At 47.2% G+C, this 22,412-nt stretch overlaps 1 protein-coding gene across 1 annotated transcript in view; it reads right to left on the bottom strand.

Moving 5' to 3' along the window:
- Positions 1–19,770, bottom strand: part of LOC132807711 (uncharacterized) — a 32,121-nt gene extending 12,351 nt beyond the window's left edge. Inside the window, exons 1-7 of the mRNA XM_060821744.1 lie at positions 19,688–19,770; positions 19,265–19,565; positions 17,989–18,047; positions 9,700–10,014; positions 8,163–8,468; positions 4,701–5,003; positions 4,293–4,610 (exon numbers count right to left, since the gene is read on the bottom strand). Coding sequence (XP_060677727.1) covers positions 4,293–4,610; positions 4,701–5,003; positions 8,163–8,468; positions 9,700–10,014; positions 17,989–18,047; positions 19,265–19,565; positions 19,688–19,733 — 1,648 coding nt within the window. The 5' untranslated portion in view covers positions 19,734–19,770. The remainder of the gene's footprint in view (positions 1–4,292; positions 4,611–4,700; positions 5,004–8,162; positions 8,469–9,699; positions 10,015–17,988; positions 18,048–19,264; positions 19,566–19,687) is intronic.
- Positions 19,771–22,412: the final 2,642 nt, after the last annotated feature.

The following is a 22,412-nucleotide window of genomic DNA, read 5'->3' as shown; positions in this document are numbered from 1 at the left end:
ACGTTTTAGGCACATTGCACCCAGAAATCACACCTCCCTACATATATATTATGATGTTAACTGTTGAATGCAATATAAAACATAACATCAAGATGAAGTCTTCAATGAGCTTTGAGAATCAACTTCCCGGCTGCATTTTCGAATGACATTCAACACACGGTGTCCAACAAGAACATGATTTTTATTCCCTTGAGATAGCTTTGGTTTCTCTCCCCTCCTCAATTTTTATATATGAAAATGAACAGTTCCATGACAAAAATATTGACAGATTTGAGAGATTGATTACATTGAAGTTAATCACATTCTGTTGTCAGTGATTTGTAATCATTGGTTTAATATACACAATCCATAGGCAGTGATGTATAAACCTAACTTTAATAAAAACTGGATGTGGTCAGCAATTTGACAGCTTGGATTTAATATTCACATTGGAAATGAGAAATATTCTGATATTTATAAACTACTCAACCCTACCGTCATAAATGACCAAATGTCACCATCTAACCATCCCTAATGGTCAGTGGTCTCTCAGCATATAAGCTCTCTGAGTGGTGGAGAACACACCTGATTGTTTGTAAAATCCTGACACTGTTCAGCAAACATGTTCAATTTCATTTGCTCCTCAAAACCCAAAAACTCTCTGAGCAAGCTATTTTGTGAGGATTGAAGTGTAATGGACTGCGGTCAATATCTGGGTGATGGGTCCATCAGCAAAATGGCAGCAGAGTGGACAGGCCCGCACAGGGAGACCTGTATGAGACCAGGCCAGGATGGGAGGCGAGTCCGAGACCAGGCCTGCACAGGGGGGTGAGTCCGAGACCAGGCTAGCACAGGGAGGCGAGTCCGGGACCAGGCCCGCACAGGGAGGTGAGTCCGGGACCAGGCCTGCACAGGGAGGCGAGTCCGAGTCCGAGACCAGGCCAGCACAGGGAGGTGAGTCCGAGACCAGGCCAGCACAGGGAGGTGAGTCCGAGTCCGAGACCAGGCCCGCACAGGGAGGTGAGTCCGAGTCCGAGACCAGGCCCGCACAGGGAGGCGAGTCCGAGACCAGGCCCGCACAGGGAGGCGAGTCCGAGACCAGGCTGGCACGGGAGGCGAGTCCGATACCAGGCTGGCACGGGAGGCGAGTCCGAGTCCGAGACCAGGCCCGCACAGGGAGGCGAGTCCGAGTCCGAGACCAGGCCTGCACTGGGAGGCGAGTCCGTGTCCGAGACCAGGCCCGCACAGGGGGGCGAGTCCGAGACCAGGCCTGCACTGGGAGGCGAGTCCGAGACCAGGCTGGCACGGGAGGTGAGTCCAAGACCAGGCCAGCACAGGGGGGCGAGTCCGAGTCCGAGACCAGGCCTGCACAGGGGGGCGAGTCCGAGTCCGAGACCAGGCCTGCACCGGGAGGTGAGTCCGTGTCCGATACCAGGCTGGCACGGGAGGCGAGTCCGAGTCTGAGACCAGGCTGCACTGGGAGGCGAGTCCGTGTCCGAGACCAGGCCCGCACAGGGGGGCGAGTCCGAGACCAGGCTGGCACGGGAGGCGAGTCCGAGACCAGGCTGGCACGGGAGGTGAGTCCGAGACCAGGCTGCACAGGGAGGTGAGTCCGAGACCAGGCTGGCACAGGGGGGCGAGTCCGAGACCAGGCCCGCACAGGGAGGCGAGTCCAAGACCAGGCTGGCACAGGGAGGCGAGTCCAAGACCAGGCTGGCACAGGGGGGCGGGTCCGAGTCCGAGACCAGGCCTGCACAGGGGGACGAGTCCGAGTCCGAGACCAGGCCAGCACAGGGAGGCGAGTCCGAGTCCGAGACCAGGCCCGCACAGGGGGTCGAGTCCGAGACCAGGCTGGCACGGGAGGCGAGTCCGAGACCAGGCTGGCACGGGAGGCGAGTCTGAGACCAGGCTGCACAGGGAGGCGAGTCTGAGACCAGGCTGCACAGGGAGGCGAGTCCAAGACCAGGTCGGCATGGGAGGTGTGTCCGAGATTAGGCCAGCACAGGGAGGTGTGTCCGAGACCAGGTCCGCACAGGGAGGCGAGTCCGAGTCCGAGACCAGGCCTGCACAGGGAGGCGAGTCCGAGACCAGGCTGGCACGGGAGGCGAGTCCGAGACCAGGCTGGCACGGGGGGCGAGTCCGAGTCCGAGACCAGGCCGGAACGGGAGGCGAGTCCGATACCAGGCTGGCACAGGAGGCGAGTCCGAGTCCGAGACCAGGCCCGCACAGGGAGGTGAGTCCGAGTCCGAGTCCAGGCCTGCACTGGGAGGCGAGTCCGAGTCTGAGACCAGGCCCGCACAGGGGGTCGAGTCTGAGACCAGGCCTGCACTGGGAGGCGAGTCCGAGTCTGAGACCAGGCTGCACAGGGAGGCGAGTCCGTGTCCGAGACCAGGCCCGCACAGGGGGTCGAGTTCGAGACCAGGCTGGCACGGGAGGCGAGTCCGAGACCAGGCTGGCACGGGAGGCGAGTCCGAGACCAGGCTGCACAGGGAGGCGAGTCCAAGACCAGGCCAGCACAGGGAGGCGAGTCCAAGACCAGGCTGGCACAGTGGGGCGAGTCCGAGTCCGAGACCAGGCCTGCACAGGGGGGCGAGTCCGAGTCCAAGACCAGGCCAGCACAGGGGGGCGAGTCCAAGACCAGGCTGGCACAGAGGGGTGAGTCCGAGTCCGAGACCAGGCCTGCACAGGGGGGCGAGTCCGAGTCCGAGACCAGGCCCGCACAGGGGGTCGAGTCCGAGACCAGGCTGGCACGGGAGGCGAGTCCGATACCAGGCTGGCACGGGCGGCGAGTCTGAGACCAGGCTGCACAGGGAGGCGAGTCCAAGACCAGGTCGGCATGGGAGGTGTGTCCGAGATTAGGCCAGCACAGGGAGGTGTGTCCGAGACCAGGTCCACACAGGGAGGTGAGTCCGAGACCAGGCTGGAACTGGAGGTGAGTTTGAGACCAGGCCGGAACAGGAGACGATGCCGAGACCAGGCTGGAACGGGAGGTGAGTCTGAGACCAGGCCGGAACGGGAGGTGAGTTCGAGAACAAGCCGGAATGGGAGGTGAGTCCGAGACCAGGCTGGCATGGGAGGTGAGTCCGAGACCAGGCCGGAACGGGAGGTGAGTCCGAGACCAGGCCGGAACGGGAGGTGAGTCCGGGACCAGGCTAGAACAGGAGACGAGGCAGAGACCAGGCTGGAACAGGAGACGAGGCCGAGACCAGGCTTGCACAGGAGGTGACACCGAGACCAGGCGGGAACGGGCGGTGAGTCCGGGACCAGGCTAGAACAGGAGACGAGGCGGAGACCAGGCCAGAACAGGAGACGAGGCCGAGACCAGGCCGGAATGGGAGGCGACTCCGAGACCAGGCCTGCACGGGAGGTGAGTCCTTGTGGTGAGTCCTGGACTGAAGGCCGTCTTGGGGTGGTGAGTCCTGGAAGCAGGTCCCCGACCGGATGCCAGAGGGAGGAGGCAAGTCCCACGAGAAAGCCATGGACTGGAGGTTGTCACCGGGGAGGAGAGGCCCTTGCAGACTGGAAGTGAAGCCTCAAATTCTGAAGCCTGATCTGGTCTGGAGGCTCGATACTGGCAGTGACTTGGTGAAAAGGATTGGAATTTGATTACGTTTTAAAACCTTCTTATTCTTATGCTGGACATTGAGTAATTGGAGTACTTTTTTGAAACCTTTGTCTTCCTATGGTAGACTTTATTTATTATTCTTTCAATTCCGTGACAAAGTCTTAAGTATCTGTACCTTGGTATCCTGCATCTAAGATGGCAGCATAAGCAGCTACATCACACATTTTTCACTGAACTCATTTGAGTGCACATGGCAATAAAATCAACTCTAATTCTAATTTGAATAGAATAGTTTGCATTTCAACAGTCAAAGGTTCTCAAAGTTTACTGGGCCGTATGGGGCCCAGTAGGTTTCTCGTGTTCTCTCTCAGCAACTCCACTGACAACCAACATCTTTATAACAGAACAACCTTCTTTTACCAGATCAATGTGATTCATTCACAACCAACCCATCAATGGATTCCAGACATTTGTTGGTCACATTTATATTGCCTTCAGAGAGAATGATGTCAAAGTTCTCCACACACAGGAACCTCGCCATGCAGTGAGAACAAGAGCAACCACCACTCCCACCTGGAACAGGATCTGCTCCTGTCTCAAACTGGAAGAGTAATTCCACCTTCATTGCCCTGCAGTAGAGAATACGGAACTACATCCAGATGCAAAATTTTGTCTTTTTTGAACTGGCAGGAGGAGAGTTTCTATCAGGATGAATTATGTCAATCTTGGCATCAGGCTGAGAACTTACCTTGGACATTCTTCACCTCCTTGCTGCTGTTAAAGTTAGAGGGTGGATGATTCACTGCACAGATGAAGACTGAGCCTTTCCCCCACTCCTCTGTGCTCACACTCAGGTAGTGCCTGACACTGAATGTCCCTGTCTGCTCCAGAGCAGTGGGACCAGCACGGGTGTTGGAGGAGATCAGGCTGCCATCCTTCTTCCAGGAGACCTGTATGCTGTCTGGGTAAAATCCAGTGATCACACACTCGAGTGTAACTCTGCTCTGATTCTTGATCTCTTGGGCTGAAGGAGGCAGCAGTCTGATCTCTGGCTGTTTTGGCGGAACTGGAACAGACAGGTAAAACAAAGGAAGTGTTAAACTCTTTCCTTCGAGCTCGGCAAAGTCAGATATATAATTTTTGATCTCTTGCCCACCTCTTACACTCTGCGACCGTTTTGTAACTGGTGAGGATGAGGGACCATTTTGAGCAGAACACATAATCTCCATCCCGTTCTCCCACTCTTCTGCTGTGGTACGGAATTGGCTGATGACGATGTATTGGGTGCCTTCCTCTCTCTGTGACTGAGCTATAACCCCTTCACTTCTCTGCTTCCCATTTACATTCCAGGTGATCCGGACCTGGCTGGGATCAGAACAGACTACTGTACACACCAGGGTAGCAGTCTTGTTGATCCAAAGCTCTTCTTTGGAAGGATTTTGGAGAAAGACAGACATTTCTGGAAAGGGAAAGGAAAAATTTCAGAAGAATTAGCACTTTCTGGTATCAGCAGGTGTCAAATGTTTAGGGAAGCCTTTGTTATCATTAGAATCAATGAAACATGGGGACAGAAGTGGCCTGGAACTGGAATTGTTTTTAATCCAGAACTTCTACAGCAAATACCTGACCATTAGAAAATCGAAGGGCTATTTAAAGCATGTTTTACAAGTTTTCACCAAGAATGTACTATCAGTGCATTAAGAAAGAGTCAGATCCATTTTGAATCTGTTTACCATGTCTGTGATCAAAAATCCACTGCGAGGACTGTAATTGAGTTATGGGCTGAGCAGTTTTCAGAAACAACAGGATTAAGAAATGTAATCTCTGATTTGTGAAATGCAGTGAGACAGAGATACAAACTGCTCAGCAAAATGAACAACTGAACAAGTTCTTTATCAATTTTCTGTGACAGTGGATTGATTCCTGACGTTGAGTACACCAAATCAAAAAGAAGCCCATTTCTTTCAACCAAACACTGTTGCTGGCACCTCTGTGTTGGCATTGTTGGCTCATATCCCACTTGGGTACAAATCTCAAAGCTGGCAATTCAGGGCAGACCAAAGGGAGTGCTGCACTGTCAGAGGTGTTGTCTTTGGATGAGAAATGAAAATGAGGTCCCACCTGCTGTGTCAAGTGGAAGGTACAGATGGCAGAGCACTATTCTGCAGAAAAGCAGGAAGGTTGTTGCTGATGTTCTGGCCAATTTTATCATTCACTCACTGGGTCATTCTGTACAGGTTGGCTGTCATGTTTTCTTTCCACATTATAAGAGTGACTTCACATTAAAATACTTAACTGGCTATGAAGCACTTAATGATGTCATGTGGTTGTGAAAACGATATATTAATGCAAATCGTTCTTTACTTTTCCTCTCATTCAGGTCAACACTGGAAGTTTCTGTTTTATGATTCTCATCCTAATGTCCATTGCCTTGGCCTTTCCTCTATCTGTAATCTTCTTCAGCTCTATAACAATCTGGAAACTCTGTACAACTCAGGGTGTGAATCCTCTGTTCCCTTTGTCCAAACATTGGTGGCCAGATCCGAATCTGTGGAACTTACTGCCTAACCCTCAGTGACCTGTTCTCTCTCTATCTCTCTTCCACTTCAAGACACTGTTAAAAATCACCTCACTTTTAGTCATATCCTAATTCCACCATTTTTTGGCTCAGTACCAATTCCTCTCTGGCTTTTTACCAGCTTGGAATGTTTTATCACATTTGAGGAAATGTAAATGCAACATATCACTGATGATCATGCCTGAAGGAAGTTGGTTCATTTTTGTATTGGGGCAGTAAACCCGGTGTGTCATAGGAATTAATAAAAGTCCTCTCTTGTTGGAGGTTGGTATCATTTGTACATAATATGTTCCTCTTCTTCTCTAATTTCATTCAAGAGCTATTAGACTGGGAGGATAATGATTCGCTGAATTCGTCATATGTCCTTCTTCTTAGTTGCCTGTCATAGGATCACCGTCACTTCAGATATCCTGCAGAACCCTGTGTGTTCTGTACCCAATCAGTGTACAAACACATTCACTGTGCAAACCACAACTGGGGGATCTGCTTTGATCCACACTGATTGTTCTCTGTTGATATCATATTGAGTTAATACTTGCAGAGAGAATGATGACTCTGTCTGTGTCCTGGTCAAAACCATTCATGAACATTGTGTACCAACTCCTTTCACTGCAGTTTGAGATGATTTTCAGGACAGTGTCTGACAGGGTGACGCCTGTTATTAGCTTCAGATGTTCTGTCTCCCTCACTTGCCTTTCAGGCAAGATGTTGAGCAATTTCCTTCCAGATTAGCATTGATCATTCTATTAATGACCAAGTCTTAATGTTTGCTCTCCCACAATCAATCCTCACAGGGTCAGAAGCACTCCCCATGTCATTGTAAAATGGTGAAATCACAGGGTGATGGGCAGTTCACTCCATATACCCTCATAGAGACATTAAAAAGAACTTTGTCAATTTGAATTCCTTGTGAACATCATGTACCTTTCATTGACCATTGTCAGTATCCAGGATTGAAGGGAACTTCTCCAATTTTACTGTCCTGTGTTTCTACCCAAAACCTACCGGATTGTACAGGGCACCAGATAAGTCCTTATGGCCTGAATTACCAACTTGCCTCAGGACCAATATCATTGAAGAAAGAGACCAAATCCTACTGTATTAGATCAAGGTGGTGGCCCCCATGGGTGACAAATAATCGTCACATTCTTGTCAACTTGAGTCAAAGCCAAGTGGTGAGGGTCAAACTGTGAGATCAGGGCATTTCAACCTAAACCAGTACAGGTCACCAAACAGTGACCATTTCAATAAGGAGTGGGAAACATTAACCAGGGCTGTCACTTCTCAAAGTCTTCACACTATCATTCTGACAGACTCCATGGGCTGGGGATTTGAACCTGCCAGATAACTTGTAATAAAGTTCAACAGCCAATTCCATTCACAATGAGCTCACAACTTTATTTGACACTTTTGTTGGGCACAGTTATATTGGTGCTTGTCACCGTTTCTGAGTGTCACATTAAGGTTAGTGTGGTAGAGCAGCACTGGCACAAACTCAGAACAAGAGCAAGGAGGACAACTGTGACGTGGAGGCTTTTCACCTGGAATTGGAAGAAATACAAATTTAAATGTTATACATGTTTACCTCTCCTCCCCTGTGTCATGGACAAGCTCCCTCAGGAGATCACTGACACAAATCATGGTAATTCATTCAAATTCAGCATTGGAAAGATTTCGGTGATGAAACAGCACTTGGGTAGCAGTGGGAGGAAACAGAAGGTGGTTTGGACTGTGGATGGTTTCAGAGACCAGTTGATATCTCGTCTGATTTTCTTTCTACTGCAGTCACGTTGAGTACATGGAATGAGGGTTTTAATAGGCAGGCAACCCCACCCAGGTGGTCTTCCTGTTTCATACATTACATTACAATACTCCACTCAGATGTGACTTTAATATCAAAACAGAAAATACTAAACATCTCACCTCTCCCTGCAATGAAGGACAGTAATTCAAAAATTGCGAATAAGTGTTCAGGCATTCCGACAATAGGAGATTGAGTTTCTAACAGGGTATTCTTTCTCCCCGTCAGACTCTACTTACCCTCTTGGTACGACATTTTGATCCTGATATTGAAGTTTGTAGCCTCATGGGTCACTTCACAAATGTAGTTATCCCCTTTCTTCCAATCTGCCACCTGGACAGTCAGATAAGAGACTGTTTCAAACATATTGCCTTTTCCCTTTTTGGAAGGGAGTTTGGTACCTGACTGGGGCACTCCAGCTTTAAACCAGGAAACCTGTACACTGTCAGGATAGAATCCAGATAGCATGCACCCCAGGGCAGCAGTAGTTTGATTGTAGACAACCTCCGGAGATGGAACAACAGAGAAGACGTGGGGAGCTTGAGCTGTGGAAAGATACAATATTTCAGACGATGTGATTGTTTTGGAAATAGACATCCCCCAACATCAAAAGAAATCATCACAATGCCAGTGCCTTCAATATTGATTTTGATTCACTTGGGAATAAACAGCCTGATGAGAATGACCATGAATGTGAAGTGAGCTGGGTTAGAGAGTGCTAGCAGCATACCTACGGTCTCCCAAGTGGAGCATCACATTTTACTGGGATCTGGAGCAAAGGCAGGTAACTGGAAGTTGAGGTGGAGGTCACCCATGATCTAATGAAATGGTGGAGCAGTCTCCAGGAGCTGACTGGCCTCCCCCTGTTCATGTGCCATGCCTCGGCAGCTCCTTCAATGCCATACTCATATTATCTAGGTATCCCTTGATATCAAAAGTATCTCAAAATCTATGAATCTCTGTTTTGATCTGAATGACTGAGCTTCCACACTGCAAGATTTTGGGAGTGTGTGTGAAATCAGGTAAACAACCAATAAAGGATGGAGAGGAATTGTTTCCATTCCCAGGGAGATCACTCATAATAAGTGATACAATAAACCCAGGTTGGCATGAGGATGTTTTCCTTTGGAAACGTAACAATTTGTTTGAATTTTCCCTGAAAGGGGCTGGTGAAGCAGATTCAACTGTATTTTCCGAAAGAGAAATGGATTATTATTGAGAATACAAAACATTGGGAGGCCTGTGGATAAAGAGCAGAGCAGGGAAACAATTTTGCATCTTTGATAATGCAGGCACAGATTTATTGGGCTAAATGACCTCCTTTCCTGTCGGATTTTCTAAATCAGGATCTTGTTGGTGATATGTTAAAGGGTGGGTGTGAGGCTCTAATGTTGGAGCTGGATCAGAAAGTGGACAAAGTTATGGGATTTGTTTCCTGTGTGGTACAACCCCACCACTCCACCCCTCCCCCCCTTGCCCCAGTCCCGATATTCAGTTTCACTGACTTGAGCCGGACTAAATGTTGGGATTGTGGCATCACAGGCAATGACATTGTTGCCCTGCCTTGGGCAGTTTGGGTGATTTCTCATGGGTCTTTATTTAGCTGCCAGCAGCACTGCTGTTAAGCCAGGAAGCCAGGATAGAGTATGTGGCTACAAGAATTCATTTGTGGGCTTTAGGGCAGAAACCTCCTTCACTGGTTGCTGAAGGTTCCTTTCCAACTTCATCCCCTGATCCTAGTACAGTTTAGAATGGTACGTAAGCTCTTGTACTAACGTGTAGGCTTTTTGAACTCGGCTGTCACCATTTCATTTGACTTGTAACCCGCTTTGCAATGGTAGACCTTGTTGGCATTCCAATCTCTTGCAGAGACTTTGATCACACTGCTCATTGTGTACGTCATATTTTGCCCCAAGACTGCTGGATAGTTCATGACTCCAGTTGTGATCACTCCATTGTCACTGGACCATGTCTGATCGATGCTCTTGGGCTGAAAATCCTTGACTAGACAGAGGAGGCTGATCTCATCTTGGTTGGAGCTTGTCTCACAGTAAGTACTGGAAGTATAAACTGAAGGTTTGACCTGGACATCTGAAACAGAAATAGATAGACCCAGTAAATAAATTCATGGCAATTAAATGAAACTGGAGAGATTGTGTTAAAGCTACAACCGGCTATTTCTGAAAACAATTACGCTGTTACACAGAGAGTTTACACATTTATAGATCAGCTGCGGCTCAGTTGGTCTCATGGTCACATCAAAACCAGAAGGTCATGCGTTCAAGCTCATTTCAGAGTTGAGTTGATACTGTTGGAGTGTTCCACTGTTTGAACCACCATCCTCTAGATGAGAAATTGAACTGGAAACACAGTTGATTGAGAGATTAGAATACCATAGATTCTAAACAAGTGATACTTCTAACCTGAAGGCAATAGCAATATGGGCAAGAAAGGATTCAGGACTCAAAGAAATATATTGTCTAACAGGCCATGAGTTCAAAACCTGCCCTGGTAAATGGAGATGGTTAAAGCTGTTGATTTGTATGGACTGGCACCAGATCACACAATCTGGAGAAGCTGACAGATTGTGATACAAACCCTTAAGGTTCTTCATGGAACAGAATCTGTCACACTAGGACAGGCCAAGGATAAGAAGGGCAATATTTCAACTGTCCAGAGAAATATGGACAACCACAGACTGTTAATCTTGTGATTCAGTCTTTCAGATTTTCCATCTCCTTCCATGCCATATTGATATTATCCCCATATCCCTCGATGTCAAGAGTAACTAGCTATCTGTGAATCGCTGTCTTGAGCTAATGACTGAGCTTGCATGCTGCAAGATTTTGGGATGTGCACGAAACAAGATAAACAACCAGTAAAAGCCAATGTGTAGTTGGTGATTGTCAGTGAAAGGGGGAGCTGGTGCTGGGTAAGAGATTACATTATTGTTGAGGTTACCTTGGGAAAACATTGGACAATTGGGAATTGGAGGACAAAGCAGAGACGGTCCACATTATCAGGCAGGAATCTTGCATTATTCAGGGGAACAGCAGATTGACATCAACCCCACAGGCTTGAATAGGTTGGAATATTGTTTGGGTGTAAAGTCAATGTTGTATCTGATTCACTCAGTTTGAAAATGGTTAATTATCTTGTGACCTTATTGCTGTTTTTCTAAATATTGGCTGCTGTCTTCCCTACATTCCACTGATCACTGCACTTCAAATGTTGTTCATTGGCTGTGAAAGTTTTACCAAAGACACAACATAAAGCACTTTGTGAAAACGATGAAATTAAATCGATCGGCTGCGGGTCTCAGAAATCTGAGTATTAATTCTATTTCTGTCTCCACAGATGCTGAGGGAGCTGCTGAGCTTTTCCAGTATGGGTGACAGGATCATTTCCAGGTGACAGTGTTTCACATCCCGCAACCAGTGGGCAGTAAGTGGAGTTCATGATGGATCAGTGGGTCAAACAATGTTGGGAAGTGGTGGTCAGGAGATGGATCTGGGGATAACTTTGATAAATTCCTGAGACTGTCAGCATTGTGCTGAAGTACAGCAGTAATGAGGAGAATGATGAGCGTAACTGTTTCGGCTGCAGACAGCTGGAATTTATCAAATGGTATTTGGGGTGAACCTGGCCTTGAGTGATTCTGGTGAGCGTGAATCTCACCCCAGGTTACAATCTGCCCTGGTCTCTATCTGACTGTTCTCAATGGGATTGAAAATCTGAGCAGCTGTAAAACACACAGATGATTCACTGTAACCTGATGTGTTCTACAGCCAAGACCAAATTCACCCTCAATGTATCCTCAGTGATACCTCATGTCAGGCCTGTGTGGAATTCTGACTCAGCCAGAGGCAAAGGACTCTCTGGTCCATGAGAGCTCAAGATGCAACAGATCCAGGACGGTTCAGAGTTTTAGGAAATGAAATGGGGGGGCGGGGGTGTGTGTGGGGAGATGAAGCAGCCTGGTGTTATTTTCTTTGGAAGAGTTGAGTTGGTTAATGTTCCCTTTTGGCATTCAGCAGTGGCTCAGTGGTTGCAGTCTCACTTTAAACCTGAAGGTTGAGGGTTTAAGCGGATTCTTGGAACATAAAATCGAGGTCGATATTACTGAGGGAGTGCTACACTGTTGGAGGGGCTGGTCTTTTAGTTCAGACACTAAACTGACTTCTCAAAGTGCCGTCCAGTATTTATCCCCCCTCCAATATCATTAAAAACTGGTCAGTATCTGATTGGTCTTGGGGTCCTGGTTTAATGACGTATTCACTGCTGCCCAAAACTGACAGCACTTCAAATCTACTTAAAAGCTCTGCACTGCTCAGGTACGTCCTGAACTCATGGAATGTGCAATATAAATACAAGTTATTTCCTTCACAACTACTTCGAGCACATGACAACGAGTATTGGCTAATATAATAAAGGAGCTTTGATAGCTAGACAGAATATGCAGCTCAGAATGTGTCCATTCAGCCCAACCGGTCCATGCTGGTATTTCTGGTCCATTCAAACCTCCTTTTATTGTATTCATTCCTAGAGTGAGGGTCACTGTCTGAGGCAGCATTAATTACCTATCCCTGATTGCCCCAGAAAACATGATGGTGAGATGTTTCTTGAACCCCTGCTGACCATTTAAGCATGGACACCCACGCATGTTTGAAAAGGTGTTGCAGCATTTGAGGCCAGTGACAGTAAAGATCCAATAATATAGCTCCAGGTTGAGATGCTGTGTGAATTGGAAGGGAATATGTAGGTGGAGATGCTCCTAAGTATTTGCTGCGGTTGCCCTTCTGGATGGTGGTGGTTGTGGGTTTCGAAGGTGCTTTTGAAGGAACCTTAGTGAGTTGTTGCAGTAGATAATACACACTGCTGTCACTAAGCATTGAGGGTGGAGGGAGCAGATGGTGAGTGGGTTGGATGGGATTCTAATCAGTTCTGTCATATTTCCTCATCTAAGCCATCATAACCATCCATTCCCTTTCTCCTCACAGCCTTGTCTAGCTTCTCTTTAAATCCATCTCCACTCTTCACTTCAACCACTCCATCCTTTTAACAATTTTACATTCTCACCACTCTTCGGCTAAAGAGGTTCCAATTGGATTCCTTGGGAACAGTCTTATACTGATGGCCTCTAGTGATGTTGTTTAAGACAGAGTTGAGGAGAAATTTCATCTCATAGATTAGATTCCCTACAGTGTAGAAACAGGCCATTTGACCCAACAAGTGCACACCGTCCGTCCGAAGAGTAACCCACCCAGACTCATTTCCCTCTGACTATGCACCTAGCACTCTGGGCAATTGGCCAATCCACCTGACCTGCACATCTTTGGATTGTGGAAGGAAACCGGAGCACCCGGAGGAAACCCAAGCAGACATGGGGAGAATGTGCAAACTCCACACAGACAGTTGCCAAAGAATGAAATCGAACCCGGGTCTCTGGCGCTGTGAGACTGCAGTGCTAACCACTGAGCCACAATGCTGCCAAGAAGGTAGTGAATCTGTGAAATGTTTTCCTGCAAAGGACTGTCAAGGCTCTGTCATTAAGTACAGTCAATATTGGCATCGACAGATTTTTAGTCAGGAGGACGATCAAGGATTATGGGAAATGGCAGGAAAATGGAGTGGAGGATGATTAGATCAGTCATGATCTCATTGAATAGTGGAGCAGGATCAATGGGCTGAATGGTCTACTCTGTCTTAGATCGTCCCCACAAGGTGAAACATTCTCCTTCTACTCCATTTAATCAAAACCTTTCAGAACATTAACAATCTTGATTTCGTCACCCCTCAGCCTTCTCCATCCAAGAGAGAAGACACCCGGTGGCCTGTCAATCCTTTCATTGTGTGTCAGTCACACCCAGGAACTTAGGAACAGGAGTGGGCCACTCAGCCTCTCAAGCCTGACCTGCCATTCTAGATCATGGCTGACCATCCCCTCAATTCCATTCTCCTGCTTTATCTCCATCTCCCGTAATGTCATCAGTCTCCAGATCCATACTGGTTTCTGTCTTGAACCGGATCAATGATTGTACTTCCACAGCCCTCTGGGAAGAGAATTCCAGAAGATTCACCATCCTCTGAAAGAGCTAGTTCCTCCTCATCTCAATTGGAAATGGCCTGCCTCTCATCCTAAGATGTTTGGTTCCCCCAGCTCTAATCGCCAGCCAAGGGAAACATCCTGTTCACATCAGCTCCTGTAAGAATTTTGTATATTCAGTCAGATCACCTCTCATTCTTCAAAACTCCAAAGAATACAGACACGGTTTACAGTTTCCTCAATCCCTCTTCAGTAAACAACCCTGCCAGGGGTTAGTCTGGGAAACAACCATTGCACTGCCTGTACAGCAAGTATATCTGTTCTTGGATAAGGAGACCAAAACTGTACACAATGTTCTGGGTGTGGTCTCACCAAGACCCTATACAACTGCAGTAAGGCACCTTTCCTTGTGTACTCATATCCCCATGTAATTAATGCCAACGTCCTGTTTGTTTTCTTCAGTAATTGTGGCACCCACCTGCAAGGTTTTAGTGACTCATGAAGAAGGACCCAGATCCCTTTGGACACTTGCACTTCCAAATCAGACTTTCTGTTTTTTCCTGTCAAAGTGAATAACTTCAGACTTCTGTATAATATATTCGATAAGCCCAATTCTAGCCCATTCACAGAGCCAGTCCAAATCTTCCTGAAACCTGTTTGCATCCTCCTCACAAATAATGTTCCCAGCCAGTGTGATGTTATCAGCAAATTTATAAACATCCCCATTGGTCCCCACATCCATGTCATTTATACGGATTGTGAGCATTTGTGGAGCGAGCATTGACCCTTGTACTATCCCACCAGTTACAGCCTGCTGTCCTGAGAATGATCCATTCATTCCAACTCCCTGTTTCTGTCTAGTCACTGATTCTCCATCCAGACTTATATATTCCCCCAACTCTAATTTATTATCCCCAGTGTGGGAATTTAAAGGCATAGAGTCACAGAGATGTACCGCACAGAAACAGACCAACTCGTTCATGCTGACCAGATATCCTAAACTAATCTGGTCTCTGACACTCCGGGGAAACCAGCCCCAGCCTATTCAGCCTCTCCCTATAGATCAAATCCTTCAACCTTGGCAATATCCTTGTAAATTCTTTCTGAACTTTATTAAATTTCACAACATTCTTCTGATAGGAGAGAGACCAGAATTGCACACAGTATTCCACAACTGGCCTAACCAATGTCCTGTACAGCCGCAACATGACCTCTCAACTCCAAAACTGGATGCTTTCGCCAATTGCCTTCTTCACTATCTTACCTACTTTCAACTCCACTTTAAAGGAGCTCTTAACCTGCACCCCAAAGTCTCTTTGTTCAGCAACTCTCCCCAGGGCCTTACCATTAAGTGGATAAGTCCTGCCCTGATTGGCCTTTCCAAAATGCTCTCAAATGTTTTCTGAAAATCCAGATGCCACATCCACTGGTACCCCTCTGTCTATGCTGCGTGTATCAGTGTATGGTGGCTCCACTCCATCCCACCCCCTTGTTACTGTCCCAGAGGGCTGTCAAATGTTTTCCTTTCAATATTAATCTGAGGTTGATCTTTACAATAGAATCTGATTCTTCTGTCCTTTCAGCCAGAACATAACAGATCACAGGAATGCCTGAGTAAATGAGGTTGCCTTAAATTTTATCCTGAATTACTAACTCTAAACATTTCCTCAGCTCCACCATCAGACTGACTGGACTGTGTCAGTGAGAGGTTTGCTTTTAATTTATTCCCTTTTACCTTTATATCCTCCATCCACTTTCTCACTGTCATTGAGAATTTTAAACACCTTTTCCCACCACTGAGCCAATCAGATTAAAAGCTCCAAGATCCTCAATAATGAATGCTGAGAGATTTGAAATGTCTGTTCAATGCTGACGGGATCTCACACCATACAGTGTACTGGGCCTCATCCAGTATATTACAGTCCAGCATCAACATCCTACTGCAGACCTCACCCCCCTCACACTGAACTGATCCTTTCAACACCTTTCCAGAATGTTCCAGCTTTAACCCCATTGATGGGGCGGGGCACTGTTCTATTGGCATTGTAGGTCACAGAGGGGGAGAGAGAGAGAGAGAGAGAGAGAGAGGTAAAGGTCACGGGGTGAAAGCGAGAGAAGAAGAGAAATAGAGACCAAAGAAAAGGGAAGGAACTGACAACAAAGGAAGAAAGGGTAGTGGAATACAAAAAGAAAGATGAGAAAGGAGGTAGAGTGCACCCAGTGAGTAAATTCAGACAAGAGGTTGAACAACGACAACTGCAGAAACATGCCTAAAATTACCCAAGTACAAGAAATATTTTTGCTGCGTTTTGTATTTTCCTGGGGAGGAAGAATGGGAATTACACAGACCACAGTGTTTCACTCCAGTTAAACTGACCCCTAACTCAGTGTTTGTGATCAGGGATGTTCCCACATACAATCTACACTGCAGCCAAGAAATTCCTTCTGGGAAGGTGAGGGAAAACTGGGGTATTCAGATCGCCTGCCTGTTTCACACAGTGCCTGGCATTCAATTCCAGGTCAGTCCCTGAAATTCAGGATCAGGCACTGGGCAGGAGGAATGGCAAGTCGGAAACTGCCTGTTTTGTCTCACTCCCCGGGAGGAATTTCTCTCCCAGTGAATCCAGAGAGATAGAGGAGGTGAAATGAAACTTTACTGTGTGCTTTTTGTAAAATTCAACTTTCTAGTTAAATGTTCTCAGGGGGACATGTTGAAATCATCATTGTCCTTCCTGTTACTTTAGTTAAGGATGTTATTAAAATAAATTCATTTTAAAAGAATGAAGAAAACTCATCATAAAAAGCACACAGGAGAATATCATAGTGCTCAGGAATAATGATCGAATCAGTTTCCTTCACAAAAATCTCATTCCCACCCAGGAAAGTTGTGAAATATCAATTCAAGCTCCTTGAGCTCGAGTGGATATAAACCTGTTCCTGAAAAAGGATCATCCCCTTTCTTTCCCATAAGCCTGACTTCCATTTGAGGGACCGTCTCCACTAAAAGGAGCAGTGGTCAGAACTGGCTGAATATCAATAACCTTGTTCCAGTGACACTGTAATAAGAAATCATATTCCTGCCCTTTGGACTTAGACTCACGGTGAGATTTAATCACTGTCCAGTTCATATATTAGGGTGAAATTTCCTTGTCAAAAGTTTTAATCCAATGATTGTAAACTTTGAAACAGTGAAGAGAAAAATATGATATCCATGAATTTAAAAATAATCAATTCCATGCTCTTATTGTCCAAGAACGATTTCAACCAGAAACTCTTCTGTTCTCAACCTTTCAGCATGGGTCCAGTTAGAGATTTAAAATCTCACAGATAATTAAACCATTCATGTCAAAGCACACCCTAAATCCTGTCTCAATCAGACACAACTTCATTCCACACCCACAGCCTGTTTGCTGTCTGTCTGGACAGCTCATTGGAATATGCTGCAAATTTGTTGGGATGAGGTATTTTTAATAAACCCTCATCCCTGTATCTCACTCTGTCCAAATTATTTCTCTCTGTTCGCAAAATTATCAAGTGAAATCTGGAACTTACTTTTAAAACTGTTCAACAAGGTATGAACTATAAAAAAAACAAAAATGTAAAAGACTGTAACACCAATTTTACATCACAACAGAATTGGATCCTGTCTTTTAACTCCGATTATAACAAAATCCTAACCTGCCTCCAAATATCCAACAGTCGAAAATCATTAAACCTAGCCCAATACAGCAAGTATCCTGAATAATGTAATCTGGATCAAGCTGAGCATGTTAAACAGATCCCAGAACCTTTATTAGGTTTTCTGAGGTTTAATGTTAACTATTGAGAATAAATCTAGTCTCAGGTTTCAGCTCCAGTTACTGGGTATATTCTTGACTCTGCAGGAATTCACCTCTCTGGGATGGAATCATGTAATTGTCCAAAATATCTAACTGGTGTTACTGAATTATCAAATTCACTAAACACAAATTAAATACAATAAATTGTTAAAAATAGTAGAATTGAGAAGTTTGTCTTACCTGAAGTCACTTCCAGGAAGGTCCCGCTCCCCCAGTAGTCAAGATAATACCACGGTGCTCTGTCTCTTCATTCACCCAATACAATAACTGACCCGGAGCTCGATATATAATAATCCCCAGGGAATTAAACATAAACTGTGTTTTAACCTGGAGCAGCAATTTCCTGTATTTTCATCTGAAATTCCATCCTAATTCTGTCTCAAATGTATCTATAAATGAGGTGTGTTTACAGTTTTCCTGTCTGTGGTACACCAGCTCCTGCAGTTATCCAGAAACAGAATCGCCTCCTTTTTCTCTTGTATTCTCCCAGGAATCGACATTTTCCCTGACAATCCCAGTCAGTGTTTCACTCTGGGAAACAGGAATGTGAAATCCATGGATACACACAGTCATTAGGAGCGGGGCAGTTTGTGTCAGGCTTTGTGCTGCTGTGGTAGTATATCCATCACAGTGTTTCAGTCGGGCTCAGAAACCACAGCTACAGGATCCAGCCCAAAATCAAATGTCCCAAACAAGTGGGCGGTAGCTTCATGAACTCCCCAGTCTGTATCCGAGTGTCTCCCACACTCCAGGAGTCAATGCCGGGGGTTTCAGGGCTGGATGGGAACTTGGGGGAATCCACCAGGAGTTTTCATTCTCCATCATCCTCTCTCTGTTCCTCACTGCTCCTTCCATCTTTCAAATGATATCTTCACAGAAAGTTGTTCCCACACCCAGATTATTGAATTGGATCTGATTTATATCCACAGCTCAGGAAGTAAAGCCAGTGATAGCACCCGGAGAGAGCAGTTTAAATAGATTTCCAGTGGCAGGTTTTTGAATGGGGAGAGCCCCCATCTCTCTCACTGTGCCACCCAGTTATATATAGACACTGTGATAGGGAGCCATACATGAACCTCCTCCCCTTTCCCTGACATTGAGTCCAGTCACTTCACATTTTACCCGATCACACTGACACTGCTCCAAGTGAGTAATGCTGCTCTGATTCTCCCTGCCCAGGGACTGCCCTCTACTGTTTCAGTCCAGAGAGATCTTTGTTCGTGTCCCGAGCTCCTTTTCCCATCGTATCGCCAGTGCCAGGAATCAGCAGTGAATAATCCCATTTCCCCATTCCCAGGACCAGCAGATCCCAACACAGTCAGGGTGGGAATGAAGCAGGGCTGGTAACTGAGGGGTGTGTGTGTGTGATAATTCCCCCGTTTTACTGAATCCCCTGACTGTAGATTCTCTCAGTGAGTTTTTGTACCAGTCCAGCCCCATTTCGTCTCACTGTGACCGTCTGGCACAGTAATACAAGGCGGTGTCGTCCACTGTCAACTGGCTGATGTCGAGGTAGGCGACTGTAGTGGAGCCTCTTGAAGGGACGAATCTACCTCGAATTCCAGGCGCGTAATCACTGTTTTGACCTTGCTTGTAATCAAGTAACCATTGCAGCCCTTTCCCAGGGGCCTGTCTCACCCAGTGCATCCATTTGTCATCCAGACTGAACCCACTCACTGTACAGGTCAGTCTGACAGACTCCCCCGGCTTTTTCACAACTGACTCAGGCTGTGTCAGCACGATCTGAGAGCGGATACCTGTGAATAAAAGAGAAACAGGAGAGAGCTCACTTTAATAAACCGGTCGGATAAACGGAGAGTCCCAGAATCTGGGAAGAAGCAGCCTCACTGTGTGGGGAGAAAGCCCCAGGAACTCTCACCTGTCAGACAGAGCAGGAGGACACAGAGATAAGGAGTAATCCCCATCGCCGTGTGGAAGCAGAGACAGAGTCAGACACTCCAGAAATCCGGCTGCTTCAGGAGCACCTTTGTCTGGAGCTGGAGTCAGTGCTGTTTAAATAGGGGAGTGAAGTGAGTGAGGGTTCACCAACTTCCCCAGCAGCTCCACCCACTGAAACCAGAAACAGAGCTTCCTGTCCCCGCCTCCAGCAGAGATTTCACTTCTCTCCAACAGGCAACAGATCCGCAGCAATAATCAGGTTAAAGATCCTGTCACACTCTGTCCTGGTTCATTATTTCAAAATTAAAGAGTTTGTGAACAACAAACAAACTGAGATACATCAGTCAGTGTACAGATATCTCCCTGAGAGAGAGGGGACTGAGAGACACCAGTCAGTGTACAGATATCTCCCTGAGAGAGAGGGGACTGAGAGACACCAATCAGTGTACAGATATCTCCCTGAGAGAGAGGGGGGGGAACTGAGAGACACCAGTCAGTGTACAGATATCTCCATGAGACAGAGGGGGGACTGAGAGACACCAATCAGTGTACAGATATCTCCCTGAGAGCGAGGGGTCTGAATGACACTAGTCAGTGTACACATATCTCCCTGAGAGAGAGAGGACTGAGAGGCACAGTCAGTGCACAGATATCTCCCTGAGAGAGGGGACTGAGAGACACCAGTCAGTGTACAGATATCTTCCTCAGATAGAGGGGGACTGAGAGACATCAGTCAGTGTACAGATATCTCCCTGAGAGAGAGAGGAGACTGAGAGACACCAATTTTGGACTGGGAGACAGCAGTCAGTGTACAGATATCTCCCTGAGAGAGAGAGGGGACTGCGAGACACCCGTCAATGTACAGGTATTTCCCTGAGAGCGAGGGGCCTGAGTGACACTAGTCAGTGTACAGATATCTCCCTGAGAGAGGGGACTGAGAGACACCAGTCAGTGTACAGATATCTCCCTGAGAGAGAGAGAGGGGATTGAGAGACACCTGTTCGTGTACAGATATCTCCCTGAGAGAGAGAGGACTGACAGACACCAGTTTGTGTATAGATATCCCCCTGAGAGAGAGGGGACTGAGAGACACCAGTCAGTGTACAGATATCTCCCTGAGAGAGAGGGGACTGAGAGACACCAGTCAGTGTACAGATATCTCCCTGAGAGCGAGGGGTCTGAGTGATACCAGTCAGTGTCCAGGTATCCCCCTGATAGAGAGGGGACTGAGAGACACCAGTCAGTGTACAGATATCTTCCTGAGAGAGAGAGGGGGGAACTGAGAGACACCAGTCAGTGTACAGAGATCTCCATGAGAGAGAGGGGGGACTGAGAGACACCAATCAGTGTACAGGTATCTCCCTGAGAGCGAGGGGTCTGAGTGACACTAGTCAGTGTACAGATATCTCCCTGAGAGAGAGGGGACTGAGACACCAATTCGTGTACAGAAATCCCCCTGAGAGAAAGGGAACTGAGAGGCACCAGTCAGTGTACAGATATCTGCCTGAGAGAGGGGACTGAGAGACACCAGTCAGTGTACAGATATCTCCCTGAGAGAGGGGACTGAGAGACACCAGTCAGTGTACAGATATCTCCCTGAGAGAGCGAGAGGAGACTGAGAGACACCAGTCAGTGTACAGATATCTTCCTGAGAGAGAGAGGGGGGAACTGAGAGACACCAGTCAGTGTACAGATATCTCCCTGAGAGCGAGGGGTCTGAGTGATACCAGTCAGTGTACAGGTATGCCCCTGATAGAGAGGGGACTGAGAGACACCAGTCAGTGTACAGATATCTCCCTGAGAGAGCGGGAGGAGACTGAGAGACACCAGTCAGTGTACAGATATCTTCCTGAGAGAGAGAGGGGGGAACTGAGAGACACCAGTCAGTGTACAGATATCTCCCTGAGAGAGAGAGGGGACTGAGAGACAGCAGTCAGTGTGCAGTGTCCAGATATCTCCCTGAGCGAGGGGGGACTGAGAGACACCAGTCAGTGTACAGATATCTCCCTGAGAGGGAGGGGGCTGAGAGACACCAGTCAGTGTACAGATATCTCCCTGAGAGAGAGGGAACTGAGAGACACCAGTCAGTGTACAGGTATCTCCCTGAGAGAGGGGGGACTGAGAGACACAAGTCAGTGTACAGATATCTCCCTGAGAGAGGGGGGACTGAGAGACAACAGTCAGTGTACAGATGTCTCCCTGAGGGAGAGAGAGGACTGAGAGACACCAGTCAGTGTACAGATATCTCCCTGAGAGGGAGGGGACTGAGAGACACCAGTCAGTGTACAGATATCTTCCTGAGAGAGAGAGGACTGAGAGACACCAGTCAGTGTACAGATGTCTCCCTGAGGGAGAGAGAGGACTGAGAGGCACCAGTCAGTGTACAGATATCTCCCTGAGAGAGAGAGGGGACTGAGAGACACCAGTCAGTTTACAGATATCTCCCTGAGAGGGAGGGAACTGAGAGACACCAGTCAGTGTACAGATATCTCCCTGAGAGAGAGAGGGGACTGAGAGACACCAGTCAGTGTACAGATATCTCCCTGAGAGAGAGGACTGAGAGACATCAGTCAGTGTACAGATATCTCCCTGAGAGAGAGAGGGGACTGAGAGACAAGAGTCAGTGTACAGATATCTCCCTGAGACACAGGGGACTGAGAGACACCAGTCAGTGTACAAATATCTCTCTGTGAGATAGGAGACTG

This window comes from Hemiscyllium ocellatum (genome assembly GCF_020745735.1).
Source record: "Hemiscyllium ocellatum isolate sHemOce1 chromosome 27 unlocalized genomic scaffold, sHemOce1.pat.X.cur. SUPER_27_unloc_2, whole genome shotgun sequence".
NCBI lineage: Eukaryota > Metazoa > Chordata > Chondrichthyes > Orectolobiformes > Hemiscylliidae > Hemiscyllium > Hemiscyllium ocellatum.
This window is presented reverse-complemented; position numbering and strand designations above follow the sequence as displayed.